General features: G+C 46.2%; 2 protein-coding genes across 2 annotated transcripts in view; one reads left to right on the plus strand and one right to left on the minus strand.

Annotated features, from left to right (window-relative positions):
* Positions 1-6,629, plus strand: part of LOC119393144 (uncharacterized) — a 445,271-nt gene extending 438,642 nt beyond the window's left edge. The window contains exon 49 of the mRNA XM_049415849.1: positions 6,147-6,629. Within this exon, the coding sequence (XP_049271806.1) occupies positions 6,147-6,320 (174 nt within the window). The 3' untranslated portion in view covers positions 6,321-6,629. The remainder of the gene's footprint in view (positions 1-6,146) is intronic.
* The window catches only part of LOC119393146 (dnaJ homolog subfamily A member 1), a 47,380-nt gene continuing 35,482 nt past the window's right edge, over positions 6,346-18,243 (minus strand). The window contains exon 7 of the mRNA XM_037659965.2: positions 6,346-6,909. Coding sequence (XP_037515893.1) covers positions 6,787-6,909 — 123 coding nt within the window. The 3' untranslated portion in view covers positions 6,346-6,786. The remainder of the gene's footprint in view (positions 6,910-18,243) is intronic.

Below are 18,243 nucleotides of genomic sequence, written 5' to 3' on the forward strand. Positions count from 1 at the left end.
TCAAGTTCCAGCCTTGAAGAAAAGTCCGCTTGTCGAAACGGCTCCAGCGATACCCTGTGTTCAAGAATTTTTTATCTCAGCAAAATTGGCGTTCTTCTGGCCAAAGAATTAGTTAGTCCTGTTTATTCAGACATGACATTGCCTTAATTCATTGTGCTCAACACATCTAAGCATTTTGATGTCGGCCCATTTTCATCACTTGTTTTATGGAATGCGTTATACCACGCTTCCAAAAGTAAATGCGAAATTCCAACAGATGTTGTTGGTCATGCATAACCTTTATTGTAGCAATTCCAAACAATACGTTGGTCACTTGATCTAAGTTGGAGCAATGGAATTGATGGCTTTGTTCAAGAACCTGCACGCGAAAGGCACAGTAAAGTACAAGGTGTATCAATCAAGCAGACATGTATCAGCACAACAAAAATCGGAAGGCTGTCTTGGCAAACACACGAGCACAGCAGCAATACTTTGCTAAATCATCGAACATTTGTAAACACCAATAGGAGCAGTTCAATGGCTTATTTTGTCTCAATGAAGTAAATTTAGATATGTTAAAGAATCTTGGGTAGGCAATATTTAGAGTTCCTCCACAGTGGTGTGTGTCAATAATATTGTGGTTTTGGGAATACCTGGAATTCTAATTTCATCCTGCACAGAAAAGGCACGATGAACCAAGAAAATGTTTCTGTCAAGCATGCACCTACACCAGCATAACAAAGAAACAAATAAAACGAAACAAGAGGCTAGTTTAGTGAAACAACGAACGCCGTAGCACAGGGCGACATTGGTTTAGGGAAAAATTCCCCCTTGTTGGTAGCAAATGCTAAGAATTTTTTCGCATAACCAACACAAGAACAAAAATGGAGAGACACAACATGTGCACTAACTTTCAGTAGAATGGTTTATTGCACGCGAGGCAAACAGTTGCACAATGCCGGTGCACTCACACTGCACCAAGAAGCGATGCACCGATATTTGTCTTTTTCCATTTCATTTTTAGATATACATAACACTCATAAGCTCACAGACTACTGCACATTCCAGAAAGTCTATTCTTTATCTGACAAGGACAGGGACAGAGTACTAACACAAGTGGTACGGATCTTTGCGATTTTGGCAGCTTATAGTAATATCAATCTCTACAGGACAATGCAAGCCACCCATCATTGGCTTTATTTACAAGATTACAATGCTCCCTTAACCTATCATTCATGCAGCTGCTTGTTTACACAACATACTGCTTACTGCAGGAAAGAGGTATCTGATAAGCGACAGTTTCTCCACATTCCACAAACCGCATTCTATGTCGTTTCTGGCATGCAGTTGTCTTCTTCGGTGCTTGGCTGCTAATTCTGCAAATCGATTTCAGCTTTCATGGAGCGGAAAAACTATTGAACATTAGCAAGTGACATCATTCTTATTATGTAGTGCAAAATTTCGTGCAAGTGTGGCACAACAGCTATTCCTTTTTGGGCAACATCACTGTTGGAACGGCAGACTAGAGCAATGGAGTGGTAGTTCCTAATCAGGCCCTCTGCGACTAACACCTTTGTTTGGGTGACATGTTGTGTGTGAATCTTTCCAATGTGCTATGTGTCCCGTAGAGTTGTTGCGCTACTCAACTACAGAATAAAAAGGTTGGCATCACATGCCAATGTGCAAGTAGTTTTTTTTCAGCTCCATGCAAGCTTAAATCGATTTGCAGATCGAATCAGCACTCAGGCACAAAAGACAACGACTGCCTGCAAGAAACAACATAGCACACAGTTTGTGGAATGCAGAGAAGCTGTCATTTATCAGATACCTCTTTCATGCGGTAAGCAGTATGTCGGGAAATGGGGCACTGCAGGAATGATAGGGAGAGCATTTTTAAGAGGCGAGCGAATGTTGGGTGAGTTAGTTTCTCGACATAGTAAATACCATCGTAAGTAGCGCAGCTAGACAGGACAACAGTGTTCGTCTGTTCCTTTTTGTTGTTTGTCCTGTCTAGTTGCGCTACATACAATGGCATTTATAAGAGAGAATTGTAATCTTGTAAACAAATGCAACAATGGATGGCTGGCATTACAGTGTAGAGCATGTGAGTGGGAACCTTTCTTTCAGAACACAAAGGTTTTATCAGCTAATAGAGTTGAACTAACGAAGTTGATAATAGAAGCTGCAAAAATTGCAATAGGGGTACCAATTTTGTTAGCACGCCTCGACTGTCCTTCTCGAATAAAGCATCGACTTTCTTGAACATGGAGTAGTTCGTGAGGTGATCAGTATGCCGTATATTTTGCTAAAATAAAACGGAAGAAGATATATCTCTCTGCATGGCACCCTTCATTAAGCTTGAGGGCACCACCCCGTTGTCTATAAGTTCCTCGTGTGCAATAAACCATTTTTTTGAAAGTTAGTGCACACATTGTCCCTCTTTTTTCGGCTTTGTGTTGCTTATGTGCTAATAATTTTTATCAAGTAGGTTGACGTCACTTATGAGTACAGAAAATAAGATACTTTAGAAATTTCAACCACAAATACACACAAGCACAACAGCAAAACCTAGTTAACAGTAGAAAACTTGTAACAGCCAAAGGAAAGTGCAGTTGAATAGTTGATATTGCCCACACAATGCGCTTAAATTTAGGTATGTTTCAGAATTCCGGGTAAGCAAAATCAACGAGTTCATCCACAATGGTGTGCATCACAATCGTGTCGTGGTTTTGGCAATACTCAGAATTTTTTCATCATGCACGTAAATGGCACAATGAAGTCAGCCAAGCATGTGCGTGCAACAGCTTACCCTATGCATTTAAGAAATTATGACAAATCGGAACATTTTAGAAGCATATGTTTTGACGCCTTCTGCACAACCTTCTACAGGCCTCACAGCAAAGTTACTTGAACATGGGCATGAGCTGGCGCTCTCCTGTATAATTCATTCAGGTGACCTGTCGGCGGTTCCTGGCGACGCGCTTTCACATTCATTACCCTCAACACAGATTGTAGACAGGCAGGCATTATCTACGCTTTTAGTACTTGAGTTTTGTGCTGAAAGGTTACTTTCATTATTTTGCACCGAGGCGGTCTGGTGAAAAAGCGGCTCAACTGCAGCATCAAGTCGGCGATGTTATGCCGACACGATAGGGAGCCGATAGCTTTTTTTCTTTCCATGGCAGACCTTTTCGCGCGGAAAGCTAAAAATGACACGTCTCGAAGACAATGAGGTCCTGGAGTTTTGACACGAAAAGATAGCAGGACGAACAAGAAGCACATTCCGAAAAGACGGAGAAAGAATATTCTTACCATAGAGTGACCATACCAGCCATACTGCACAGTTATCGTCGGCGGCTTCGGTGGAGAGGGAGCGAGGGCGCCAGAGCGGCGTCACAGGCGGCCAATGAGAGGGCACGACACGATGACGTATAATGACGAAGTGTGTGGCGACCAGTGGCGACCATCGGTGGCGACATGATGTCTCGACTATGGCCTCCGAGATGGCAGGCGCGCCCGCCATCTCGGAGGCCATATTTCGACTCTCGACAGCGGGAGTGGCGGGAGGAGGAGGCGAGGTTGAGGAGAGCAAAAGACTCTTCCGCCCTCGCTGGGAGCGCGGCTCAAAGCTCAGCAAGCATGGTCTGCGTGCGAAACATGAGTGAACAAGGCCCGGCGCGGCTTTGCTCGTCTACCATGATGCCACTTCGTGGCGGTTCACGACGGTTCGAGTCTAGCGGGGCCAGCAAACGAACTAGCTGGAGATGACGCTCGAAGGGCCCGGGGGCACTCTCGGTCCCCATACATTGTATCACATTTTATTTCGTCAATTAAGCGATGGTCATCGATGTTCGGCGAATGATTTTGTGTCCTTCACGTGCATGGTGGGCTAAAAGATAGGAAAATTTGGTTTACCGATCTTCACATGTTTAAATGGGGAGAAATATAAACGCGCTACCCTTTCTTTTTATTGCGCATGCGGTTCAGGTGACCAATACTTGCGATTACGAACATATACGAGCGACCGAAGTTCATATGTGCGCATTTTAATGGCAAAAGCTCTAAAAAAAAATGTTTACTAAACGTTTTAAAAAGACTTCTTGTAAGAAAAGTTTTTTCAACGTCTTCTAAAAAACTTCTTGTGAAAAACGTTTATTCAACGTCGCAGATGTCTGCATACTTTTTTAGTCGTTTCAAGAAGTTTTTTAGAGGTTCTGTGTTTCGTAGGAAGCTTGCTCAAATTTCACAACCATAAGTGAAATCCACAAGAGAACAAAAACTCTATTGAGCAACAATTTATTACTGCAGCGAATTTGCCCGCTTGAGAAAGTTCTCCGCATAACGTTGCTCAAAGCAAGTTCCACTCGAGTGACCTTTCAACATCAGCAGGCTCACAGACTGATAAGCGAAACTTGCCCGGCTTGGCCGGTTGTGTGCGCCTCACCCTTTTTCAAAGCGATGTGAACCTTGAGGCAAGACCATGTGAAATGGCTCGGGCACACTTTGTGCAAAATGCAAACCCTTTCTTCGATGGCACGAAGCACGGAAATTCCGATGTGTACGATTTCAATAACACTTGGAAGTGCTGTCACAGCTTCGAGCCTGCCATTGCACTGCGAAGCCGCTACAGCTAAAACACTGCACTTGTACCAGACCAGAAGTGCCAGCCGGTCATCAAAAAAAAAAAGACGCAGCTTAAATTAGTGGTGCAAAGCTGGAGCAAACAGCTGAGCTGGGTGGCCTTGCTTGCTTACTTGCTTGAACCTCTTCTACTGGCTCTTACCCACAAAGGGGGATTGGCCATGAAACCGGCGGTAAACATTACATGGAAATTTAGAATTTAGACAAAAGTAATTGAATTAATCGGACTACAAGCGAGTATTGAAAATAAAATAAGAATCTTTGGGTTATGTGCCAATAGAATGAGAAAAGAACCCTTGTTTCTCTTCATTGCTTTCTTCCTCTATTTTTTTTCGGTCTCTTTGTTGTCGATTCTTTCTCTATAATATGTATCCTTTTTTTTTCTTTCTAGCTCCATCTTCTCTGTCTTGATCTCCGTTTTTCTATATACTTTGTGTCTCTTTCTATCTTTTGTCCTTTTCTCTCACCCATCCGAGTTATTGCATCCCATGCCGCAAAAATCGGCACAGCGGGAAAGCATGTGCAGGGCGCATATGTTCAGGGAGCGAAGCAGAAGATGAAGAGAGCACGCGCTGGCATGACAATGATGGTTTCCTCAAAGGTGAATCAGAGGTTTGCCGAGCTTTAACAGCTCCACTGCTAAAAGCAACGCAAACATGAAAATCCTAACCACCTAGCGAACAAAGGCAAATACCTTCACATGCTTGCAGAGGCAGTATCGAGTTTTGGATATAGATTCCCAGCCCCCCGCGAAGACAACAGACAACATTACAGCTGCTGATGATGATAATAGTATGCATTGCCCTCCCTTGGTAGCTAAAGATACCATAGAGTCATTTCAAGAGATTTTCACACTTTCTTTTAGGGGCAAAGCTCCTTAAGCCGTGGGTCTGTCCTTCCTCTGTGACCGGTTTGTAACCACTCGTCAACGTCATCTTCTACTGCATACCAGAACGCGCGCTTCTCACGAGCTAGTATGCAGTTCTGGTATGCAGTAGCAGAAGAAGACGACGTTGACAAGTGACTCTCGTGCGCGTTCGCCTGTGTGGCATTTTCTTCTTTACTGCGCGCATTCTGGTATGCAGTAGAAGAAGAAGACGACGTTGACGAGTGACACACTCGTGCGTGTTCGCCTGTGTGGCGTTTTCTTCTTTACTACGTTGTGGGTCTGTCCTTCCTCTGCGACCGGTTCGTAACCACCTAGTTGTATGGCTCACTCAGCAGGTGGCGCTAGTGTGAGTGACGTCATCATGACGTCACTCACACTAGATTATGCAAGCTCGGCACTCACACTAGCTTTCACGGGAGGGTTACGGTTTTACCGATGATCTCCCCCTCTCGAGCTTCGCCCACTTATCATTCATTCCGTGGATATGGCGTGATTTTTTAAAATAAAACTGAATGTTTTACATTCTACAGAAAATTCGGAAGAGTTGACAGGTATGCAAGAGTGAAACACAGACTTTCAAGTAACTGCAGTAATTTCAATGATCACTTTATACACAGTGCCTAAATTTTCGTTGCAGAATCCCAATAAGCTGCACGTGTATCTGCCGGACATAAATGCCTACCGCATAGACTCCAACAGCTACAGTGCAAATGACACAGCTGCAGACATGGAAGAATTTGGAGGACTTGTGAAGAAGATGCTTCGAGCCTACCATGTGTCGCAGCGCACACGAGAGTCATCCAGCCAGTGACATCTCTCGAGAAAAGATCACTTCATTTTAGGCACGTGCGTATCTTTAATCAACAATGGGCAATAAACAAATGTGCATGAAGACAAAAAAAAGAAGCACAAGAATGTTTTTTTCACGTATGTTTTAGTACAATGTATATAACAACTTCTCCAGTTAAAAAAAAAAAGTACAGAAAGCCCTGCACAGGCGGCTTTCAAGGCAGCAGCCTACACAGTCCCACAGGTCCAAATAAATAGTTTGGTTCACAACAGGAGCACTGCAAGCTAAATATATACAACTACCTCTAGTGATGGGACCATTCAGACAAAAGCAAAAGTTAAAAAAAAGTAAAAAAAAAAGGCGGGGGGGGGGTGCATCTGAAATGAACCTATGTTGTTGTTGCTTCGCGCACAACACTTTCACGACGACGAACATGTTGCCAAGGGAGTCTTTAAAAAGGCTGTCCTCCACAAGAAAGAGTCACACACTAGTGCGTCTGGCACTGCACACCACCACGTGGATGGAAGTGATCGTCATCCTCTTCATAGGCTTCCCTGTGCTGGCGCTGGCGCCGTGCCTCCTGTTCGGGATCCAGGTCCTGCAGGATCACCTGTCAAGGAATTGGCCCCACAGTCAGAGCACGACGACAAGGCTTCCCATTCATCCCCAAATGGCAGAAACGTTAAAGGAGCACGGACACAAATTTCAGAAATTTTCATATTTTTGCTCTCAATAAAAACACTGGTCTCTAGAACCCTTACAAGAGTATTACGGCCCCTAGGAATGCATTGAATATATTTTTCGTACTGCTTTCTTAAAGGGACCCTGCAACACTTTTCAAAGTAGCCTTGGAATGGCTTCACTGGAAGAGCTTATTGCCTCAAGAATCAACCACCACAAACATTTTTAGAATCCGTCCAGTACGAGCGGAGTTACAGAGATTTGTCGCACACTATAATTGCCTTCTCTCTTCTCTCGTCCCGACGAAAGCGCTGGAAGCTAAGCAGGGAGGGATGGCACGGGGGAAGAAGGTACGTCACGTGTGCCTCGCGATCTGAAGAGCTTTTTTTTTTTTGTTTCCTTTGCGCGTGCAGGGGCAAGTCGCGGCGGCCGCAGTAACTACTGAGTGCGCCATGTTCAAATCGGCCAATGGCGTGGAACTTGAGTCAATAGGGAGTTTTCGAATAGGGGCCCCAAAGCGCTTCGCGGGTGCTCGCTTTGGGTCCGGCAGGAGCTGAGAGTTTTTTAATAGGGTCTGCGGCGCTTTGGATGCTACCCCTATTCTAGGTCACTCTAGTCATTGACAAGAGCCGTCGCTTCAGTGGGTGCCGTCACGTTTGTTTGACGCAAAGCCTTTGGGGCAGGCTCTGGGGCTCCTGCTAAATCCGAGAAATAGCGTCCCCAACGCAAAACCCGGACGCTGTTTGGGTCTCGCGCATGCGCAGCGGCCTCAATGCTATTTCTTTGGGGCCCCAAGACTATTAGGGCCCCTATTCGAAAACTCCCTCATGACGCAGTGATTTTGCGTAAATAGCATAATTTGTCGAGAGAAGAAGAAGCGATTTTTAGCTGACTGATAATTTATTGTAAATCCCTTTCTGGAGCCTCGACTACCCTGAAAAAGTGTTACAGGGCCCCTCAACTCGAGGACACTTTTTCTTTATTATTCACCCTAGAGTAATGAAACTTGGGCTACTTGTAGATATTTTTATGCCGATTTCGACTATATAATTTTTGTTCTGCACCATGACAAATGCATAAAACATAGGTTTTGTAGCCCCCCTTTTTTTTTTCGATCCTTAACCCCTTCAGGGTTTTCGCCGTACATGTACGGCAGAAGCTTCCTGGTACCAAAGGGTTTTCGTCGTACATGTACGGCATAGCGTTTATTTTTAAAACGCGCGCCTTTTTCGATCATTTCTTTTGTTTGGCCTGTGCTTCAACACTTCGGGAATATGTGGAATTTTTTTCATGCGCCGATGTCTCTCCGTTGTATTTTTTTTTCGCTTCCCAAAACGGCGCGCCGCCTATCGCTTGCCCACCCGAGCGCGTTCGCGGTGCAGCTGGTTTAAAGTGCGCGCCTTTTTCGATGATTTCTCTTGCTTGGCATGTGCTGCCACGCTTCGGGAATACGTGGAATTTTTTTCATGCGCCGATGTCTCTCCGTTGTTGCTTTTTTTATGCTTCGCAAAATGGCGCGCCGCGCGCCGGCTATCGCTTGCGCAACCGAGAGCGCCTGCGGCGCGGTTTGGTTTCAAACGCGCGCCTTCTCCCTTTTCTCTTGCTTGGAATGTGCTGCCACGCTTCGGGAATTCGTGTAATTTTTTTAATGCGCCAATGTCTCTCCGTCTTTTTTTGTTTTCTTTGCAAAGAGGCGCGGCGGCTTGTAGTCTCGCATCAGAACGCGCGCACGCGGTCCGGCTCGTTTTGGTTTCGTCCTTCGGGTGGTTTTCGCTTCCTGCGCCCGCAGAGCGGATGGCTGTTTGGTTTCTAATCTCTCAAAGGGTGACCGCTTGTTACTCTCTCATTTATTGCACTCCGGCGCGCGATTACATCTGTTTCCGCGCGGCGCTAAATTACACAAACGACGCCGCCGTGATTGCGTTTCCTGTTTTGGGTTCTCGGAAAAACTAACTACGTCTTGTTGGCGATAAGACGAAGTATTACTGTAGCTTTTTCACTCGTTTTGCTTTCCGGACGGGCGCAGAACCATAGAGTTTTCTTCCGTGCGCTCACTAACGCAGTTCGCTCACGCTATGGAAGCGCGCGTCGGTTGCGCTGCTGCCGGTGAGTCGAGCAGCGATTCTTCCGATGCGGACTATTCCCCAATTGCCGATCAGAATCTGATTCATTGGATTTCAGTTCGTCAGACGAGGAGTTTTGACGAGTTCGGACTCCGATGACGATCAAGGAGCGACATCTGAAACGCGTGCGCGGGGAGCCATGCTTCAAAGACTATCACACGCTGAAAAGTTTTTAGTGTTTGAGCACGAGCGTTTTTAACCGGAAACGTAGTCTGGTACGCTTATTTCTGTATGTTTGTGAGCTATGTTTAATACAATGCATAATTTTTATTCATAAAAACTGTGAAGCTTCTTTTTTTTAGGATTCTGCTTGATTTTACTACGAATAAACCATATGTATGTAGCAACAAAACTGATTTTTTTGTCACTTTACGGTCACGAAAAAAAATTTTAGACAATTTTTTTCTTAAATAGAATCGTCTGAAGAATTTATTTCAGCAATAAAAAAATTACACATTTTTGGACTGGATTTCGCGAAAAAATTCGACCCTCAAAGGGTTAATCTTCTATATATTTTGACAATTGATGGCTCATAATGCTCCAATTTAACTGTAGAGTGCCAAAAACTATCCATAAAGTGCATAAAAAATATTCACTAGACATGAACAATTAAAACACGGGAGAAGTCCATATTACCCAGACACCACTAAATGTGTACTTGCAAACTTTGTAATATGCATAACTAATATTGCAATTAGGAGGAGATAACTGCACTTATCGCACCTTAGAAAAAAATTCGGGCAAAATTTCATGCAGATCTGAGCACTAGAAGTACAGTTGAGTCCCGCTACAACGAAATTCACGGGACAAGCGAAAAATTTCGTTGTGGTGGAACTTCGTTGACGCGAAATTACCATGTATATACATACACCAAACGACAAAGCCGCGAACGAAACCGGTATCATTGTCCGGCAAATCTCCGCGATAGTGTGGGGGCAAAGGTTGAGACACACCGGGGATGGTCAACAAAGTGTCAACTTCACCGGAGAATGCATTTCGCGCTGCTGTTACACACTTTTCATACATTGCGACCGACGCCTAAACCAACGCGCGTGCCCGGCCGATCGCGAAACGCTCATTTTACGGCACATGCGCCGCCGCAATGAAGTGGTTTGAATTATCACAATTTCGCTGCATATTTATCACAAAGTCAGCAAGTGTGGCAAGCTTACGCTTACCGGAAGTTCTATTTCCAGAAGTCAGTCAGCTTGGATTGCTTACGCCTCGCGGCAAGCAAAGGCATTACGAGAGTCTCGCAGTCCGTCAAAAGGGCTATTGCAGTGTCATCGTCGAGTGTTCCAATGACTTTTCTGATGAAATCAAAAGAATCCATTACTTTCAAAGCAGTCGAAGGAATCATTGTGTCTTGCAGATCGTCATCTTCATCAGACGACGAGACGTTGTAGTCATGTTTCTGCGCGCTCTCGATCATCCGTGAATCAGTCAGCTCCTCGTAGACTTCCACGTTGGCGTCGACGTTTACAAAGTCGTCGAGCTGGACATCGGCAGGAACAAAACCCTTTTCCTCAAGGGTCGTCCACTGTGAATCAATTAAAAGTTCATCTTCGGCTTCGATTGAACCGGTCGCCGCTTCAGTGTTCCCAAACCCAGAGTGCCTGAAGCAGTTTGAAATGATGTCTCGCTTCAATGTGCTCCACACACAGGCTATCATTTGAAGTGCCACATATAGGTCGACCCTCGTCTCCCGGCCAGTTTCGATGTTGAGCAGAATGCGCTGCATTAATCTGCTGCAGTACGCACGTTTCAGGTTTATGATCACACCTTGGTCCAACGGCTGGATTAGCGATGTGCAATTTGGAGGGAAGTAGTTGTGTTGGTTAGGACAACGTCGTCTGTGCGATGGGCCGAGCAGTTGTCTAACAGCAAACACACCTTGCGGCCTTGCCTCTTCATGTCAAAGGCGACAACACAGTCCGTGAAAATTGCGTGTGTTATCCATGCTTTTTTGTTGGCGACATACTTAACTGGAAGACTTCGATTTCCTTTGAAACATCACCGCTTGGCACTTCTGCCAATTACAAGGGGCGGGCACTTATCGGAGCCTTCCATGTTGGCGCACAGCAGCACGGTAACCCTCTTTTTGCTGTGTTTGCCCGTGGCAACGTTGTCCTTTTAGATCAAGCGTCTTTGAAGGCAGCATCTCATGAAATAAACCAGTCTCGTCAGCGTTATAAATGTCCGATGGACCATACTGGTCAAGGATGCTCGTGGCATTATCGGACATCCAGGCCGATGTAGCTTCGCCATCTGCGTCCGCTGACTCGCCAGACAGCACCTTGCCAACAATGCCGTGTCTGGCTTTAAAGCGGCTAAGCCACCCCGTGCTGGCTTTAAGGGGGGACACGGGTCTTTGAGACCAAGAAATCACAAAAAAATTGGTTTTTTGAAAGTGGCATTTTCATAAAATACAAGCACTGCCACGTGTTCTGACGAAGTTTCGCAGCGTTTTGGATAAATATTTAGGCGCAATACCAGTTTATGTAACCACCGCGAGCTATACTTTGAGTCAAAGAAGCGCAAAAAAGGGGCTTTTTTCAAGCCGCATTGCTGCTGAACCACACATGCTGTTGCAGCCATATTGGTAGCGTCAGAAAGAACTACTTTTCTTCTTCAAATTCCCACCACAATTTAATTTGTCCGCCTATTTGCTGGGTAGTAATACCGCGCTGAAAAAAAAGTCCCAGCGCGTGACTCCATTCGCCCATTCTATCCACGTGACTAAGTGGAGCCCTGCGATTGGTGCAGGCGACTGATGTTGTCTGCTGCAGTGCGCAGACGCGCTCGAGAAGCAGAGTGCGACGCCATTTTCGAAAACGCTTGCATGCAGCTACGTCTGATTGTCGAAAGTTCGCCATGCGATATAAGTTTGGCAAGAAAAGAAAGCAAGCGCGTTACAACTTCAAAAAGCGCCCTGATCCTGCTGAAGAACCAAGCGACGACCACTCGCCGGCAGCCTCAAGCGAAGGCCGCGATGGCTCTGAGGTGGACGGCAGTGGGCCTCGTGAGAGCGAGCTAGGCCTAACGACGTCGCCTGCCGATTGTGATCAGCGGAGCACTGTTCAGCACGACACAAGGATGGTTCCGCCAGCGGAATTGCTCCAACAGAAGAAACAAGCGGGGGAGAAACTCCAACAACTTGCAAGAACATCGGCAACGAAGAGGAAATTGGACATGTCTGCGAGCGTCGACAACGGTGCGGACGAGCCAGCTGAGATGGAGTCGCGCTTTTTTATTGTCAGTGGAGAAACGCTAAGCACTCTTCTCTCGTGCATGAAGTGCACTCTGTGTGGCGGCTCCATGACTTTTGACACAGGGGTACAAGAATACGGCCTTGCCGTCAAGCTCCTTGGCATTTGTGAGAAGTGGGGCGATGATTTTTCCGAGTGGAGCTCCCCGCGCGTAAAAAAATGGCAAGACTGTGACTCCCTTCGTTGTGAACCTTCTCGCCGCTCGTGCAAAGGCCAGCACTGGGAATCGGCAAACGGCGATGAACGATATTTTCACTGCAATGAATATATCGCACCGCGGCCTTCATTCCAAAACGTGGCAGAGCTATCTGAAGCAGAAGCTGGTGCTGGCAGCCTCGACAGCTGCCCAAAAGCTGATGGGCGAGTGCGCGGTATCAGTGAAGTCATTATACAGTGACCTGAATCTTGCTAATTCTGGCAACATAGCGGTATCCTACGATGGCTCGTGGATGACGTGCGGCCATTCGGCCCACATTGAAGTCTGCACCGTTATCGAACTTTTTTCTCGACTTGTACTCGACTATGTTGTGTTGAGCAACTTCTGTGCAGGTTGTGCGCATGGCCCGAAGCCTGGCGACCCAGAATACGAAAACTGGAAGGCAAACCATGCCTGCCAGGAAAATACAGACAAAGAAGCCGGAGAGACTGAAGTTGAAGCAGCGCTGATACTTTTTCAGAGGTAACTTCAGCTGCACAAACTGAGGTACACCACAATCCTCTCGGATGGTGATAGTCGAGCATTTCTTGCTCTCAAGTAAGCACAAGTTTATGGCTTTGCGCGAATTGAAAAAGAAGATTGCATAAACCATGTGCAAAAAAGGATGGGGACGGCTCTGCATACACTTGTTGCAAAACACAAGGGCTCTGCTTCAGAAGCTCTTGGTGGAAAAGGCAAATTGACGGGAGACTTGATAACCACGCTCAGTGCATATTATGGATGTCCAACAGCGGGGATGTCAAGGACATGCAGAAGGCCGTGATGGCAACATACCGCCACATCACGTCGAATGACAGGGTTTCTGACCACAGTCTGTGCCCGCCAGGTCCCGACTCTTGGTGCCGCCAGAATGCTGCTCAAGCAAAAAACGAGCCCATTCCGAACCATCTTTATAATTTGCCTTCACATGTTTGTGAAGCCCTTCGACCAGTGTACGAGCGCCTCTTGGAAGAAAAACTGCTCGAAAGGTGCCAGCGCAGCATGACCCAAAAAAGTAACGAATGCTTGCATTCTATGATTTGGGCATTAGCTCCAAAGGAACAGCATGCCTCACTTTTTGCTGTTGAAGCTGCTGTGGCTGAGGCAGTGATGAAATTTAATTCAGGAAATGCGAGAACTTCATCTCCCATATTACAGGAGCTTCATTTGAGTTCGGGGCTACTAAACAGCCAGAGGATGGCCGAGAAAGATGACCGGCGTGCAGCAGCATCAGCGCGCAAGCGGGCGTCTGCAGAAAATCTGCAACGGATTTTCAAAAAGCGCCACTCTGGTAGCTGCCGACAGACAGACTACATCCCTGGTGGCTATTGATCAGAACGTGACACCATTATTTGTTGCATCTAAATAAATGAGTCTTGTTTGTTTTTTAGCATTTTCTCAAATCCTGAATTTTTGACGCTTTGCAACCGTCCGGGAGCGATTTCTTGGTAACCAGAGGGCCTAGGATTGTCATTCTTGTTGCAGTGCAGAGCCACATGAATGGTAGGATCAGATTTCTGCATTTCAGTGCCAGTTTTTTTTATTGTCCATTTATTAAACAAATAATTTGCAACATTTTGAACAGAAAGCTTTGATGAGCTGTATAAGTGCTAATAGTTGTCATATCAAAAAAGTACTCCTACCCCTGTGAAGCTTATGTTTCCTAGTATCCAGCCATGTGCCTAAAGGAAGATTTTGACGAGTAGTTTTTGATCCAGTGCTCCCGGAAGCAATACTAATTAATTATCAATTAACAGCAGAACTAATTGGCATACTTAAAAACTAATTGCACATTTGGAATTGGCAAAGGAACTGAACAAGACTGTGCAATTTCATTAAATTTGATAAAGGAGTTCGTGAGATATAAAAAAAAAACCCCTTCCCCCCATAAAATCGTCAACGCCAAGCAAGCACGTGTAATTCAGGGCCTTCTGCTGTACAATCGCTCCGCTCAGGGGGAGATTCTTTGCCCGCGCGCCCACAAACCAAGTGTAGACGGCCTTGTCAAGCTCCTCATGTTTGAGCAGCATCACTTTCTTGTGTTGTACAGACGTACACGAAGAGAGTGCCTTCTGGATGGAGTCTGTTCTTCAGCACCGTGGACAGTGAGCTCGATGAAGTGCCAAAATCATGGGAGATGTTCGATTTTTTCTTTCCGCTTTCTGCCTCGGCGATCACCCGTGCCTTCTTGAGAGAAGAGATATTTACGCTTCCTCAACAGCATAGCCATTTCCACGGTACACACACCACAGAGAAAACCAGAGTAGAGCGTGCTAGAACTTGGTCACTCGAACCAGAGAAAAGGGCAGCGATTGAGGTGATCCCGTGCGATCTCGTGCCGTCTCGCGCAGCCGCGTCATGACCACGCGTGGCTATGGATCACAGTGGCTCAAACCTGTACTTTGAATTTGTCTTCCAATATGGCGACCAGGCAGCTTTAGTTCGGTTCCAGTTTCGTTCGCGGAGACTTCGTTGAACCGCAAGAAATGACTGTCACAGCTTTGGAAGGGCCTTTTGATTTGAGTACTCGGTTGTTCACTTTCAGTTCAGTCTAAGTCTCGTTCTCCAAAAGTTCGTTGAAGCGGAAATACCGAATCAAACGCGTTCGTTATGAAGAGAATTTTTTTGCATTACTTTCCATGGGCAGCTGACGGGGAATCAGAAAATGTTCGTTGTGGCGGAAATTTCGTTGTAGCGGGGTTCGACTGTACCAGAAACAAGAGGGCCACGCTGTAAAAGTTGCTAAAAAGTGTGTTTTGAGAAAAACTAAGTTTAACTCTTTCGTAACGGAGGAAAAATGGCTGATTTTCAGTGCTTCCACAAAAAATTTTTTTTCTCTTGAACAACTGCTAGCTTTTAGCATTGCTATACATCAAATCGTAGCTTTTTCATTTGGCTTTCCAACTTTGAAAGAACAGTGCTGTGAGGGTTACAGTAATTGAAAGTTTATTTGTCAATTAAAGAAAAACATGCACAAAAAGAGTACAAACACAAAAAAGTGAGCGAGTATGATTAAGCAGAAAATTATTTTTGAAATTCTGAAATATACAAATTGTTCCCGATTCCTTCAGCTATCGGTTAGTATATATATCACTCCGGTGCTCCAAGTACTGCATTTTGGGATGCTCATCAATCTAGCGGCCTTGACGGCTGTGCCACTCGGCAAAGCAGTCGCGCCAGGGCACGAAACAAAGATACACTTTGCAGGTGGAGCAATAGACACTTGTTCTATTTTGTGTCTTTGTTTTCTCGTGGCAAATCTTACAGTTTCTCCTTTTATCCATTCTTTTTGGTTGGTGCCGAACAGGGTCCAAGGGTGCGAAGGGGGGTGAGATGGGGGCGTGTCCTTGTGCGACTTCGTCATAATCAAATATCTGATGAATTAGTTCTTCTCTAAAGGCCAATTGATCAAAATAAATGCTTCTGGAAAGTTCTGGGACTTCTGGGTTGTTTTTTCGGTGCTCTTGAAAGAGAATGAAGCTATTCACGCACGCGATGTCAATAGAGTGAAAAAAGAGTTTTCCACCATCGCACGCATTTTCTGAGGACGTAAGTGCCAATGATTTGGTCTGATTTGTCCACACCTAACATCCCAGCATTGTATTCGTGGACAAGGAGCGGCTTTTTGATTACTTTCAGAGCCCACTGGCTCCCCCTTCGCTCTCTTCTTTTGGCCGGCACATGCTGGTTTGCCGTGTGCATTGTACTCATCAAGTTCACAGCTCGGCGGTCTTTCCACTGCATGTAGAGGATGCTACCCTTCCGAATCCATCGAATGTCTCCACGCTGTGCCCGTTTTTCCCTTGCAGTGTCCTTCAATTCAGCTGGAAAGCAGCGACGGTCCTTGCGAGTTGTCCCACATGCAAGTGTCTTGCGCAGAATCAGATGTTCAAAAAGTTTTGCTGATGTGTAAAAATTATCCATATAAATTTTGTATCCCTGATCAAGGTACTGTGTACAAAGCCTGTTCACTACGTCAAAGGCTAAGCCATGAGGCCCCGGTGCCTCACGCTTACCAGTGTACACGGAGAATTGAAGTGTGTATCCGGTTTTCGAATCTGCCAGTACCCAGAGTTTATAGCCAAATTTAGTCACCTTGTCCCTAATGTATTGCCTGATTCCTGATCGGGCTTTAGATTTGACCATGCGTTCATCAACGGAGAGGTCGCGCTGTGGCTGGAAGAAATTTGCTGATTGCTCATTTATGTGCCTCAGCAGCCACGACACCCTCCATGTCTTTCCATCAGATGCTGCCGCCGCTGCGTCTTCTGGGTCTCCTACACTCAGAAAGGCAAGCAGCGCGAAAAATCGGTCTCGTCGCATAACATTTGGTGGTAGCAGGCCACTGAATGTTCCTGTGGTCCTCCAGTATAAGTGCAGTCGCGGCACTTCAACAAGGCCCATGTAAATGATGAGTCCAATTAGTCGCAGCATCTCCAGTGGAGTGACTTCCTCCCAGGAGCCGTCACGCCGAGAATAGGTTTGTTTCTCCAATATGTTCATCCAGGCGTACTTATTTGTGTTCTCGCACACCGTCTTGATTACTTCAGTCGTGAAGAACAAAAGAAAAAAGTCCAGCGCTCTACAGAACCGACGCGCGTCACTCGGCATCACTGCTCCAACATAGGCACCTGGTTGTCTCGTTGGCAAAAACTTGATACGGCGCGATGAGTTGGGCAAAGTATCTCTGCCAATATGTTGTTGAGGCCCTAACGAAAAAAACAATAGCACTGCGGTCAAGTATCACGTGCGTTTTTTTATATAAATCTCACCTGCAAGCGCTTGTCGAAGTTTGAGGCCCCTGCGCAGGAGTGTCGTCATCGGAGCTAAAATCTGATGATCCCGCATCATTGCTCGAGCCATCACTACTGCTTAGGTCGGAAAAATCAGCAGAAGAAGCGGCCGAAATGCTTGCTGCAGGAGTCTGCTTTCGAGGAGCACCGCGCCGACGGGACGCCATTCTCTCGCGCAACTCGAAACCACTTTCGGTTCAAGTGTCGTCTTCTGCGGCACCCCCCCCCCCCCCCCCCCCCCCCCCCCCCCGGGCGCGAAATGTAAACAAACCAAGCTGGAACTGTAAGAGGAGTTTTCAAAGAGTATGCCAGATGGCGCTACTTGTCTGTAAAGCGCTGCTTTTATTTTTTGCGGGAGATTTGAAGTCATCGGACACCCGTGTCTGATGGCCTATGGCGCCGTACTGAAAGAGTTAAAGTTAAAATTGAATGTGTATTTATGAAAGAGGTCGTGAAATGCGATCAAAATTGTACACAAAAGAGGCAAATTGTTCTTGTAGTAGCCACTACAATCAGCCAGCGCCATAAGTTTCTCCCTCACAGCTCTTTCGAGCAGACCCCTCGACGAGATTTCCTTCTCAGCGTACGCCAATGTGCTCTTGCTTCTGCTGTTTGCTTGCCAGACATTTTTTTTTCCGGCGTGCACTCTCGTGGTGCGCCAAGTGGTACCGGATCAATACACAGAAGCACAGCCAGCTTCACAATGATAACTTGCACATTGACAGCGTAGCTAGCGGGAGCTTCCACTGTCATAGTTTTTGAGAGGCACTGACATACTCAAACACCGCGGAAAACCCGTCGGAAGCATAGCCGTCGCCGTTGCTAGGCCTCGCGGCAGCAGACGCACTTGTCGTTCGGCGAGTGTTTGGCTTCACTTTGCGC

Source organism: Rhipicephalus sanguineus, chromosome 5, assembly GCF_013339695.2.
Source record: "Rhipicephalus sanguineus isolate Rsan-2018 chromosome 5, BIME_Rsan_1.4, whole genome shotgun sequence".
Taxonomy (NCBI): domain Eukaryota; kingdom Metazoa; phylum Arthropoda; class Arachnida; order Ixodida; family Ixodidae; genus Rhipicephalus; species Rhipicephalus sanguineus.